The sequence below is a fragment of the Globicephala melas genome, chromosome 3 (assembly GCF_963455315.2).
Source record: "Globicephala melas chromosome 3, mGloMel1.2, whole genome shotgun sequence".
NCBI lineage: Eukaryota > Metazoa > Chordata > Mammalia > Artiodactyla > Delphinidae > Globicephala > Globicephala melas.
Genome location: NC_083316.1, coordinates 75,617,933 through 75,631,379, shown reverse-complemented (window position 1 = coordinate 75,631,379; position 13,447 = coordinate 75,617,933). Strand labels below are relative to the sequence as shown.

The 13,447-nt window shown below is 36.0% G+C and overlaps 1 protein-coding gene across 1 annotated transcript in view; it reads left to right on the top strand.

The window, feature by feature from the left end:
* KIAA0825 (KIAA0825 ortholog) overlaps positions 1-13,447 on the top strand; it is a 401,091-nt gene that overhangs the window by 130,770 nt on the left and 256,874 nt on the right. Inside the window, exons 14-15 of the mRNA XM_060296013.1 lie at positions 1,693-1,875; positions 11,387-11,499. Coding sequence (XP_060151996.1) covers positions 1,693-1,875; positions 11,387-11,499 — 296 coding nt within the window. The remainder of the gene's footprint in view (positions 1-1,692; positions 1,876-11,386; positions 11,500-13,447) is intronic.

Here is a 13,447-nt window from a genome sequence, read left to right as displayed (position 1 = left end):
AAATGTGCGTACGTGACAGCAATGGTCTGTACAAAGCGAAGGCTTTTGTTTTTACAAACATTCTGGCTAATATGATTAAGACCTGCCTTTTAGGTATAAAAATTTTTTTTTCAGATATATGTTAGGAGGAACCGAAAGACATCAGAGGTTTTTTAAATTTTTTTCCAGTAGGAATTATTTTTCTGATCAAGCATGCTGCATTTGAAGGGCATTTAGGTCCTGCTACAGTGTTCCATAAGTATGGTATTTTGAACAGGCTGTTTTGAATTACTGACCAAGCATTTTTTTTAAAAAAACATTGAACTCTGAAGAATAGACGGAAAATTCCTTTTGAGAGCAAAGAATACCTTCATTCTTTTCCTGATGTAGCTTAAATCACTTTTGACTGTGAGGTGGCAAGCCATTATGAGATGCTTATGAAATCAGATTTACTATTAGCTCATGAAATAGGTAGTATATTTAATTGATTAACTGTACTATAGAGACTTTTGGTTTCTATTTTCTGGGTAGTTACATAAAAATGCCACGCAAAGCTAGAGTTATCTCTCCTAGTTTTTAATATGTAAAATAAATAAATACTTTTATTTGAATGGTTAATTCTAAAGCATCGATAGTGAGGAAATCAGATTTCGCAGGCATGTGTGCATTTGTGTCTGTGTGTATATATATATCTTGGATTTGCAATTGTTTAATTAGCAATTAGAATGAGTGGATGCAAACTATAATTAAACCTTCCTAAGGGTGATTCTTGATGCTTTTAGAATTCCAGTAGCTTCCAACTGTTGTATAACCAAAACCATATATATGATTTATATATAATATGTTATATATTATTAATGTATGTATACATGTATTATATATAATACATGTGAAGCCAAAATGTCATTTTAAAAGATCCTCAAACTTATTTGTTTCTTATCACTTCAAAACTTTCATCTTTTATTTCTTCAGCATTGAATTTAAAAGAAAAAAAAGAGGAAATTAACTGAGCTCTGTACAATTTAGTCATATACCAAAATAGTCTTTAAACAGATCTTTGGAGTGCTGTTAAAACTCAAGAAAGATAGAAACCAAAAACTGAGTTTATGAATAAGAAAAAATATAGCATATTTGCCACAAATTTATTTAATATTGGAAATTTCTGAAACAATAAGCTTTTCCATTTGCACTTCTGGTGTCATTTTTTCTCATCTTCCACTTTCTGGGAGAACATGTTGCCCAATCTTGTAACTTTCTTTTGACACCTTGTACTCGGATGAGGACAATTGTCCTGCTATCAGATTTTTACCTATCATGCATATATGGATAATAGCAAATTTTCTTTTAATCTGACTTTTGCTGAATTTAATTGTTGACTTTTGCTGAAGGAAAGTCTCTTGAGATTCTTGGAGAGTATCTTGATAATGCAAAATAAACATTTAAAAAAAAACAAAAAGAAGTACTCCTGAAACACTTCACTACTATAGACTTCACTATTCCTAAAGACAATGAATGGTATTATGGGTCAGCTAACACTTGGAAACTCAAAAGCTATCTTTGATGCTGTCTATCTGTTTTTGATCTCTGAAGCTCTGATAGCTAACTAAATATATCTATTCTTACATATTCTTAATATAATAGCTATGGATGATAGTGTATATACCAAGCAGAAAAACAATTTTAACATGATTTTCTTCTTTTTCTTTCCAACAGACTTGATGTCACAACAATTTTAATATGCACTGAGAACATGTTATGGTCAGTTTGCACATCTGTACAGAAGCTTTTGAATCCTCATGAGTATGTAGATGATAACATTTTAAAAATTCATACCCATTGTAATAATCTCTTCACAACATTAGTCATTTTGACTTCACCACTAACTGAATTATACCAGTAAGTATCAAATATATTTTCTTTTTAGCTATTATGATATATAAATTAATGTGATTTAACAGAGTTATTTTCATGATACTTACTGAATTGTGTGAAGTAGCAAGTAGAAATTTATTGAAGTGCGTTTTTGACATGAGGTGAGCCATTTTACAAAACAAACACTAACCAACAAGGGTTTCTTCATTCTCAGAGTAATTTGGTCCTAGTAATGTGGTATATCCCTATTGGTCGATCCTATTCAGTTGATAAGGCTCCAATACAAGCAGGATCATTTCGAGCATCACTAATTGAGTTGTTTAAATGATCAAATTATATTAATGGATTGGTTATTTCAGTCATAGCTTGATTACTCTGTGAAATAATAAATCATATCCAATGGCTCTGGGTGTCTTTTAAAAATATTTTTTAATTTTTAATTTGATATAAAGTGATTTTCTCTAATAAAAAAATATTTTTAAATGATTGTAAAATATTCTCAAGGGACTTCCTTGGTGGTCCAGTGGTTAAGACTCTGTACTTCCACTGCAGGGGGGCGTGGGTTCGATCCCTGGTCAGGGAGCTAAGATCCCACATGCTGTGTAGTGCGGCCAAAAAAAATAAATAAAATAAAATATTCTCAAATCTGGAAGAGAGCTCATGGTCCCATACTTTCAGTTACTCTGCCATAGATTTGCGTTTTTAGTATTAGACTTTAGTGACTGAGCTAGTAATGGCAGTCAGTGGAAATAGGAACAAGTAATTACATGTTTTAAATGTTGAAATATTTTACTTAGCTAAACAAATAAGATTTAGGGAAATTAAAAATTTTGAACTACTTTTCTGGTTTATTTCATTCAAATTTATAATATTATAAAAGAGATTAGAGTAAATCTTGTAATAAAACGTTAATATAATTTTGTTTAAACCCTCCTCCAAAATAGTCACTTTATCTTGAAAGACTAGATATTGCATATTCTTAGTTTCTTGGATAGTAAAAATTATACACATTTCTGTTTCTTAGAATAAATTAGGTAAAGTATGTTTCTGCACTATGCTGGTAAAGGCAATATATAAATCTTGATTTTCAGTAAATTTTAAGACTTTTGTGTTAGAAATTCTAAGAGTAATTAACAAGTTTGATTTCCATTTCCCTATAATTTTCACCCACTCCTTGACTTTCAACAGACCCATTGTTTACAGATTGCTTCTTCTGGCAACCTTACCATTGAGAACTCATTTTAGAAATGGAGAATTCTTTCAGAAAGGGAAAGAAATAGTGAGATAAATTGCCATAAATTTGGGATTATGTACATAATGGTGCATAATCATAAAAAGCTCAAGGTCTGAAGCCTATAATAAATCCTAGTAAACTAAACTGATTTACCATAGATGAAAAAATTACTATGCTCTTAGTTCAATGGGTCATTTCATCTAAGGGGAAGGCCCTGTGAAAATCAGGAACAAAGTTGACAAATTTCATGGATTGGTCATGGTGAGCAATATTGAATTTCATGGTCTGTCACAGATGAATAGAAAAATTTTAACCCCCCAATGCATTTGTAAAACAAATAAATTATTATAAAAGATTGCATATTTTAATAATGATAATATAACACACATTCATTATTGTTAACCTGTGGCCTTTTGATACATTTTAAAACAACTATGCAAGTATTCAAATCTCTGTGATTTGTGCGTTAGATATTGCACTGTAACCTCATTCAACAAATTTAAATTGCTAATTTCAACCAGGATTGCAGAACATTTTATACCAAGCACTGCCTCTGGTCTTCTTAATATAAAACATAGATAGTGGTATTGCTTTGAAGCATGAACAAAATTCTATACATACTTTAATTTTTTTATTATTTCTCAGATCATAAAAATTTTCACAGATTGTATCCATTCATGTTGATATAAAATTTATTATTGCTTTCCTAAAGTATAAATCTAATCTTTAAAATATATTTCTCTTTGTATTGACAAAGAAAATCTACAAGGCAGCATGTTCCTCACCAAATAGGAAAAAAAAGTGTGTGTATGTTGCAAGAACCCTATTGACTTATTTATTAGCTTCTTTTCACAGCCAGGATATGAAGTTGTCATATTATTAGTATTTTAGAAAAAAATTGGATCTCTGTCTCACATTTAAAAATTAAACTGTATGCTTTGAGGAATTGGTGAAGAGTAGCAATCAGATGTTGATAGCATTGAATTTTTATAAACTATGCCTGACATTTGTTACTCTATGTGATATACCTTTTTTGAAGGTGACTGCCTTTATTCCAAGTAGTTCTGACAGATAAACTGACTGTATTTTCCTTCCTGAGCTTAGCATAGGACTACTAAATCCCAGGGCAGAAATATGATTTTTAAATCTTTTCAGAAAGAATGAAACCTGTTTGCAAAAATGTGTGTTCTTTTTTAACTCTTCTTTGAAGATTTCTGTTAGAATGTTGTAAAAGGAGTACTCCCTTTGTCCTCCAGGGAAAGAAACCTGCTGAAACAGAAAACATTCACCATGTATTTTCCAAAATGCTTATCACGTGTAGTTATACTTGTCTTCTTCTGTAAAGGCAGTTAAGCTGCACTTTCAGAAGTGTACTCAATGCACGTTCACACATATACCCAGACAGTGATTTCACGTATTGCATTTTGCTTGTGTAGAATGTTAGTTTTAATATAGCAAATTAAAATTAATTTTTAGAATTTTAGGTAAATGCAATTTAGTTTCAATTCGACAAATGTTGTTGCCTCCCTAGGCCCTATAATTAAGCACCAGGATTAAACACAAAGGATACAACAGTGAACAAGATGAAATATTCACCCCTGAGTAATTTAGGAAAGTCTGAAAAAAATTTTAATGTTAGAATTGAATGTTATATCTCCAGAATATTTTGATGTGTTATATAAAAACTAAAAATGGAAAGTTTTTGAAAGTTGATTGTCCCCAATGTTACATCATTTAATAACATGGAAGAATGAATTTCAGTACAAGTACCAACATACCAGGCAAAGGTTGGAGTCATCAGCAATAGGCCAGAATGTTGATCACTAAGCCAAGGAACAGCAGACCTATCTTTTGGGGTTCACTTGTTATCATTCTCATGGCTTTTGAATCACTAAACTCTAAGGTATTTCAGTGCTTTGTCTGTAGTTCAGTTTCAAACTAGTACTAGGTGTTTTAAAGTTATTGTCTTAGCTTGTTTATTTCTTCAGTTATATGAAATTATTTCACTGTCCCTTACAAAACAGAAAGTGTTGGACTAAAACTTTGTTTTTCATACTTCAAGCATGTCTGGCACGCTCGAAACAGGTAGTTCCTCAAAATGTCAAGCATAGGGATGCTCATATAAAATGTTGAGCATATGGTCCTATGACGCAGTAATTTTACTCCTAGGTATGTACACAAAAGAAATGCAAACATATGTCCATGTAAAGATTTGTACACAAGTGTTCATGGCAGCACAAAGTGGGAAGAACCCAAATGTCCATCAGCTGGTGAATAGAGAACAATATGTGGCATATACATACAGTAGAATATTATTCAGCCATAAAAAGAAATGGAGTACTGGGCTTCCCTGGTGGCGCAGTGGTTGAGAGTCCGCCTGCCGATGCAGGGGACACGGGTTCGTGCCCCGGTCCAGGAGGATCCCACATGTCGCGGAGCAGCTGGGCCCGTGAGCCATGGCCGCTGAGCCTGCGTGTCCGGAGCCTGTGCTCCGCAACGGGACAGGCCACAACAGTGAGAGGCCCGCGTACCACAAAAAAAAAAAAAAAAAGAAAAGAAATGGAGTACTGACAGATGCTGCAACAGGGATGAACTTCAAAACCTGCATGCTAAGTGAAGAAAGCCAGACATGTGAGAGCACATATTGTGTGACTCAGTTTACTAGAAACTTCCAGAATAAGCAAATCCACAGAGACAGAGAGTAGATTAATGGTTGTCAGAGGCTGAGAGGAGGGGAGAATGGATAGTACCTGCTAATGGGTACAGGGTTTCTTCTGAGCCTAATTAAAATGTTATAAAATTAGATAGTGGTGAAAGTTGCCCAGCTCTGAATATAGTAGAAATCATTTAGTTGTGTACTTAAAATGAGTAAATTTTGTGGTATGTGAATTATATATCTCAATAAAGCTGTTAAAAATGAATATAGATTAGATGGAAATAGAAATAAAAGTATGTAAAATGTAAAAAAAGAAGGTGTCTGGCAGAATGCAAAATGATCCAGAAAATAGAGGTAGTTCTCTTAGCCATTTTGTTTAGATTAAATGACTCCCTTTGTACTCTTCCCTCTAAACATTATTTTTGAGGGAAATCTCTATCAAAAGAAAGAACTAAAATCAAACAGCTTTATGTGTGGTCTTAATAAGGTAAAACATTGGTAAACGGCTAGTTGTTAATTTTGGAGAAGACCAGTGCCCTGAATCTCTGACTAGCTGGTTCCTGCCCTGTACTCTGGGGTCAAGTCTGGTTCAGTCTCTTCACCATATGTCCTGTTCTCAGTCTGCGCTTTGTCTGTGTACCACCCAAGACTGACTTCACAGATGCCCCCCAAATTCATCCTCCTTTCTACTAAGCAGGGTCTGACCATACCTTCTATGTATTCACTCCTTTTTTTTTTTTTAACCAGTATTTACAGTGTACTTTCTATAGGCCAAGCATTGTGCCAGTCATTTTCTAACTTCAAATCATCATTTTCTAACCTCAAAGAGTTATTTTCATCATAAGAAACACAAGCCAGGGGCAGGAGAAATGCAGGGAACCATACTGTACTCCAAGTATCTTACCTTGTGTCTTAAAGTTAATGACATTGAGGCAGCAACTTATAGTCCCAGGGGTAACACTGCTTTAGAAAGAAAAGCAGTGACTTAGAATTATGTTTAAAATGGTGAAGTAGATTGAATTTGGTTATCTCTGCATATTCATGGTTAGTTGGCTATGATTTTAGGGGCATCAGAAAGTCTCATACGTCCTCAGTTATCTCAAGTATTCCAGTGTTGTCTCAATAGTTCAGCTTCAAGCCTAATTCTACTTCTTCTGAAGTTATGGTCTTCTCTTGTTATTTTTATTTATTGCGTACCTCCAATGGGTTTGGCACCATGGTAGCCACAGATGATATAAGACATCTGACCTGACCCCTCTGCCCCTGTGGAACTTACATCCTTGGGCTACCTCTATTCCATCCTGGAGATTTATTCCGTTAGCATCATATTATGAGATACATTTCTTCTGGGAGGGCAGCCAAAAGCAGGGTGGCACAAGAGAAGCATAAAACCCAGCTAACTCATTTTAGCATATCAGTTTATCTCACTTTTGATGTGCACTGAATTTATTTCATGCTAGCAGCAGCTGGCTACATAAGCTCAAGGAGTCAATCAGTTTTGATAATGAAAAAAGGAAGGAAGGCAACATAATTGTAGATCAGGGACCCAGAAGAGACAGAATCTGGGATAGTGTGCTCACGTCGGGTGGTGTGATCAGTCCAGAGCCAGTATGATGTTAGTAATAGAGAAGGGGCGTGATGTTGGAGGAAAGGCAAAGGCAAGGTGTTTCCCCAAATTTATATTTTTCCCTTTAAGCAAAGCTGTCTTTACAGGCCGCTAATTTGGAAATGTGAAGAAATGTATTCTGCTTCAACCTATGGACAATTAATTATTTTAAAGGAGTATTCACATTTGATATATCAAAATTCTTTTATGTCTTGTGGAAAATGTAATTCTGTGGCTCATATGATTGTATTTTACTCTCCACTCTGATTTATTTAGAGCATCTTCTCTTTTAACTGTATACCAAAACATCATTAGAGGTTATCTAATAGCTAGATCATCATTTCATTCTCCCATGGAGGCTTGTAGGCCAATTTTCACCCTGTTATACTCTCCAGAATAATGAAACTAATTTGGGATCTTGCTGTGGAATTAAATGCTCATACAGATCCCACCCCCTCTGAGACCATAAACATCTGCCGTAATATTTCATTATCGCCAAATAACCTTACTATTACCAGTACAACTCTCAGTGGAGGAAAAGAGTTTAGGGACTGGCAGAAATGCTCTGGGAAGTATTGCATTGCCAATGGTTTGTAGCCTAAGAAATTTTGGCACCAAATAACCATTCCATTATTATTAGATCCTCCCTTATTTTTTCTAATCTTGAGAATAAAACTGTACCTAGACAACTGTGTAGACTATTAGGAATTCCATGTCAGTTCTGAGGTAGTTGTAGACCTTCTTAAGAAGTATTTGCAACTGTCGTTATCATACTGATACTACTTTACATTTGTTGAGCCCTTATTATGTACAAGGCACTTTGCTAAAGGCTTTTATGCATTATCTCAATCATCACACTGACCCTGTGAGGTGATTATTATTATCCTCATCTTACAAATGAGAAAACTGAAGCAAAATTAATTGCCAAACAACATTACACATCTAATAAAGAGCCCACCCAAGATACACACCCAGGCTATCTGGCTCCAGAGGTCCTGCACACACTCAGGCAGGTGCATTTATGATCTTCCATGACCCTCCCCTTGGGTATGGAGCGGGCAGCAAAAAGTGAATGTAAAAGGATCAGAGGTAGAGTTAAGTCCTAAGAAGAAGCAAAGCCAAATAAGGGCCTAGCGAGGGATAGAGTGGTGAGAAGGGGAATATTTTAGACAGGGTGGTCAGGGAAGACTTATCAGATAAGGTTTTGAGGTAGAGCCATCTATGGAGCCAGTTGAACATGGCAGAGAGGGCATTCTAGGTAAGGTATTCATTCTTGGAGAAATAAGGTGCCCCCTACCCCCTGCAGGTAACTGGACAAATGGGGATTTATGCAAAGGGCTCAAAGAGGTAGGTGGAAAAGTAGGCAGAGGCTATGATACCACAGCCTCTAGTTCCTCCTTCTCTCTCATCAAACCCAGCTCTTGTCCCATCCTTTTCCCCAAGTACGTCACTTTCTTTGAGACAGCCTTTTTTTCCAGACTCCTTAACTGTACCTCCTCTCACATTATACCAGCACCTTCCTCTTCCTAGCTCCCTTGCTAGTGCGTGTCCCTCTCCTGCACCCTCACTCTCTTGGACTCTCTGTTCAGCCTCTGGAACACTGTTGGCAAAAATCACTCAGCTGTGCTTTTGTACCCTTTGACAATCCTACCCCTTGTCCTGTCTCTGGGTAGCCCCCTCTTTCATCCTTCTTCACTTTGGCCAAACCCTCCACCTTGTCCCATCCCACTAGTTGCTAGAAGGTGGCCTTCTCCTTTACTTCTCTGAGAAACCCAGACCATCATGTATGTACTTTAACTTCTCATCTCCATTCTTAATAATTATCTTGATTCTTACTTACCTTTATTTCCTTTGACTGGTGATCAGTGAGTCTTTTTTCCCAACCACAGCAAATCATTTAACCTGAGCTCTTGATGACATTTACCTCCTATGCCATGGCCTTAGTCTCTGGTTCTTCTCCCCAAGCCTCTCTTGTATTAAAAAATATTCCATCTTTATTACTGTGCCTCCCTTCTAAAGTAGAGTTTGTGCTCATTGTCTCCACTTTTGCACCTACTATTTACTCAATATACTGCAGCTGCCCTCATCATGCTAAACAAACCACATGGGCTAGGTCATCCATGCACACCCAATTGCTAACTTTACAAGTTTTGTCCCTCCATTCACTTACCCTCTCTGCAGCTTATGACACTATTGGCCATTTCTCTAACCCTAACATCACCTTCTCCTGGCTCTTTGCCTACTTCTCTGATGATTCCTTCTGCTTCATTTGAGTGCTTCTTTTTCTCACCTCACCCTTTAAATGTTGGTGTGTTCCAGAGTTCCATCCTTGTCCATCTTTTCATCTTACACTGTTTCTTTGGGTGAATTCACCCATTCCCATGGCTTCACCATTATGCTAGTGACTTACATATCAGTATCATCAATCCAAATGTCTCTTGTATATGCTGGATCAGTAAATCCAAATTCCTATTGGAGTCTGCACCCCCCTCAGCATATCTAAAACTAAGGAAAGCACCTGCAAGTCGTCCAGACTTCTTTTATCTTAACCCTTCTGCCTTCTACCTCCTCCCTTTTGCTGCCTCCATCCCCATATCATTAGAGAATGAATATTGTTAATTCTATTAATTTTATTTCTTTTTATATTTGTCCCATACACACACTCTCTTATGCTTCTTACTTTGGTTTAGGACTTTGTCTTCTTCTGCCTGGTCTACCGAAATATCATCTTCATTATCTCCCTTCCTCCAGCCCTAATCTCCAATCAGCTCTCCTCACTAGTGCACAAGTGAGTTTCCTAAAATGTAAAATAGCTGATAAAACTCTTATGCTATAAACTCTTCAGTGATTCCTCATTGCTAATACAAAGTCCAGACTCCTTAGAAAAGCATGTCCTGGTGTCCTGACCTAGCTCATGCTTGCTTCTCTAGTTCACACAGTGGAAGGTATGGGATGGAAATAGGACAGCCTCATTTTGAAGCCTATTTATGGAATTTTGTTCTATCTGAAATTTAGTGAGGAAATGGCTTTCAAAGAGGAGATGATCTATTAAAAATCTAAAAAATGTCAACATGTATTTAATTAGAAGGTGTTCTACTTGGCGAGACAAACAGTGGAGAGGCAGGTCAAATTTGGAAACGTGAGGATACAAGAAGCAGGCTGTAGGATGAAAAGAGAGGGGTGGGTTTTCAGAGTCAATTCCGTTCTACCTATTATTTAAAAGATGCTATTGCTACTGTACTTTAGATGAAGAGAGATAGCACCACTTCAAACAATTCTATTTCTAAAATGTTCCCAGTTGTGACTCTTAACTCCATGTAGGCAAATATAGTCTTCTGTTATTATAAAAATTTTATTAGCCAAGCTATCTACTAAAGATTTTATGTAACAAATCCTTTCTTATTACCTCAAGATTTATTGTTGAATTTGGTCCAAGGTAGAAAAATGTTATAGTTACTTCTCCAAAGATAGTTGTAGACCAGATATTCTGGCCAAATTGTTCTAATTTTGAAATCACAGTCGTATATTTTACAGTTAAATTCTTCCTTACCCGCCTTCTATAGGCCCTTAGGAGCATACAAAATTAATTGTAAATTCTCATTAATTGTTTAGTATTTATAAATCACTTTAAAGAGTAAAAAGAGGTACCTTTATGCTAAACATTTTTGCATTAACGAAGCAAAAATGACAAAATATTGACATTTATTGGATTCAGGTTGAGGGAGGGAGACATACGTGGTATTCATTTTACTATTCTTCATACATTTATTTTTGACAAATTTTATAATGGGAATTTTTAAAATTAAATGATAATGGTATTGTCATACCTTCCCAAGTGTAAGGGTTGTTGCAGAGAGGCCTCTGAATCACTTACTAAGTTGTAAATACCAAGTGGATGAAGTGGGTGCATTGTCCATTCTAGCACAATATTGTTTTGTGTAAAATCATTAACTTTGAATACTAAGGAAAAATAAATTTTGATGGTCTTCATAGTTAATGTCCCCTGTATATTCTGAAATAATGATTTTTATTTCCCTAGGACTTTTCAGCATGGCATGGACGATTCTGCCTCAGATTCCTTAAAGCCCATTTTTCAAGCAACCATTGCATTGGCTTCTTGCATATCACATTTCTTACCCTTCTTTTACTCAGGTGAGAACCTCTAAAAACTAGACCATCTATAATTCTTTGATTCCTTTGAAGTTTAATAGAAACTTTTATCCATGGAGGTAAATACATCTTACAAAAAGAAATTAAAACTTTTGACACTACACAGGTAAGTAAAGAGCTATATTTCTTTCTTTAGCTCAAGAATCCAAGATATAGGCCTCATAATCATTCCACTAACATAGTTTTACTTAAAGTAACGGAAAAAATGTGAATTTTTGGAATTTAGTTTTATTTTAGCTAATTGCCTAGCCATTTTAAAATTCATCCTTCTTGATCTATGACTGGAGGACTTTGACAGTTCTCCAGCTAATTGTCAAAAAAAAAGCCAGTAATATGGGATAATTCATGTGACTAACTCAGAGCCTGAGGAAAAAAGTTGAGAGAGGAGTAACTTTAAAACATTATGAATAGGGGTCTTTCACTTTTATTATTTAATTAATGGCATTTAAACATAAGAAATATCATTTAAAGCAAGAAATGTACTTCCAGAGTAATTTGATGACATTTTGTGGCATTACGTGGAATGTCAGATTGATTCTTTGCTGAATATATCATAGGAAAGTAGCTTTCCTTGGTATCTGTGAATAAATATATCATGTATAGCTGTAGGAGAATATTGTTAATCCCTACACATTCTTGATTCATCTTAGAAATACACTATTAGTGATTTCACTATCTAAATTGACTGACTGTATCTCTCTCCTTGAGGAACAAGAGTCCTACTCGTAAAAAGAGGGTATGAAAACCTCATACACAAGTCTCTATAGACACAAATAAACATATACTGTTTACCTATCATGTGCCTGTCCTCATATACGTAACGGGAAATCCAAGATCAGTGAGACATTTGCCCTCCATACCTTCAAGGACCCGTCAGAGTATTGTTGTTACTATGTCACTTACATATAAAACATTTTCAACATCTATGAACAATTCCTTATGACTGATTCCTAGAAAGGGTACACTCTGGGACTTCCCTGGTGGTACAGTGGTTTAAGACTCCACGCTCGCAATTCAGGGGGCCCAGGTTTGATCCCTGGTCGGGGAACTAAATCCCGTGTGCCCGCAACTAAAGACCCAGCGCAGCCAAATAAGTAAATATTTTTTGAAGAAAGAAAGAAATGGAACACCCTTAATACTCTGTCACCTCCATACACTGCAGCTGTCATGTAAATACCTCTTACGTCTTTAAGGATTAAATAGCCTGACTTTAATATTCGTTATTGCAAAGGTAACACATTAAACAACTGGATCTTTTACAGCGTGAGTTAAACAAACAACATGTTTCATTTTGATGAGTTCCCAAACATTCTAAACATATTTGTTCTCCATGTTACTATCACATCTGTTTAATCTTCTTTTTTTTTTTTTTTTTCCGGTACGCGTGCCTCTCACTCTTGTGGCCTCTCCCGTTGCGGAGCACGGGGCTCTGGACGCGGCAGGCTCAGTGGCCATGGCTCACGGGCCCAGTCGCTCCGCGGCATGTGGGATCTTCCCAGACCAGGACACGAAGCCGTGTCCCCTGCATTGGCAGGCGGACTCTCAACCACTGCGCCACCTGTTTAATCTATTTTTATTGCCTGCTTTTATCTTACTCTATAACCAATGGAGGTTACCTCTTTAAGCATAGCTGTTAAGACTTCCACCTCCAGGCTTGCTCTGTTCAGCCCATCTAGAGGCCTGGGAAGTCAGTGTGTAAATGGGTTTATCTTTCAAATAGCTTCTTATATTTAATTTCTTTCTCTTTTCTATACCTAAAGCAAACGTAAGTGTAATAAGACTTTTCTTTCTTTCTGCTTGATTGTAGCCATCAATCTTCACTATTATCCTAATGCAAAGATTAGAACATGGTGGTGACTGCTCAGCCCACAGTGGAAATGCAATTTGATACAAGTTTTTTGGAGAGCAATATAATAAAAACTGTATCAAA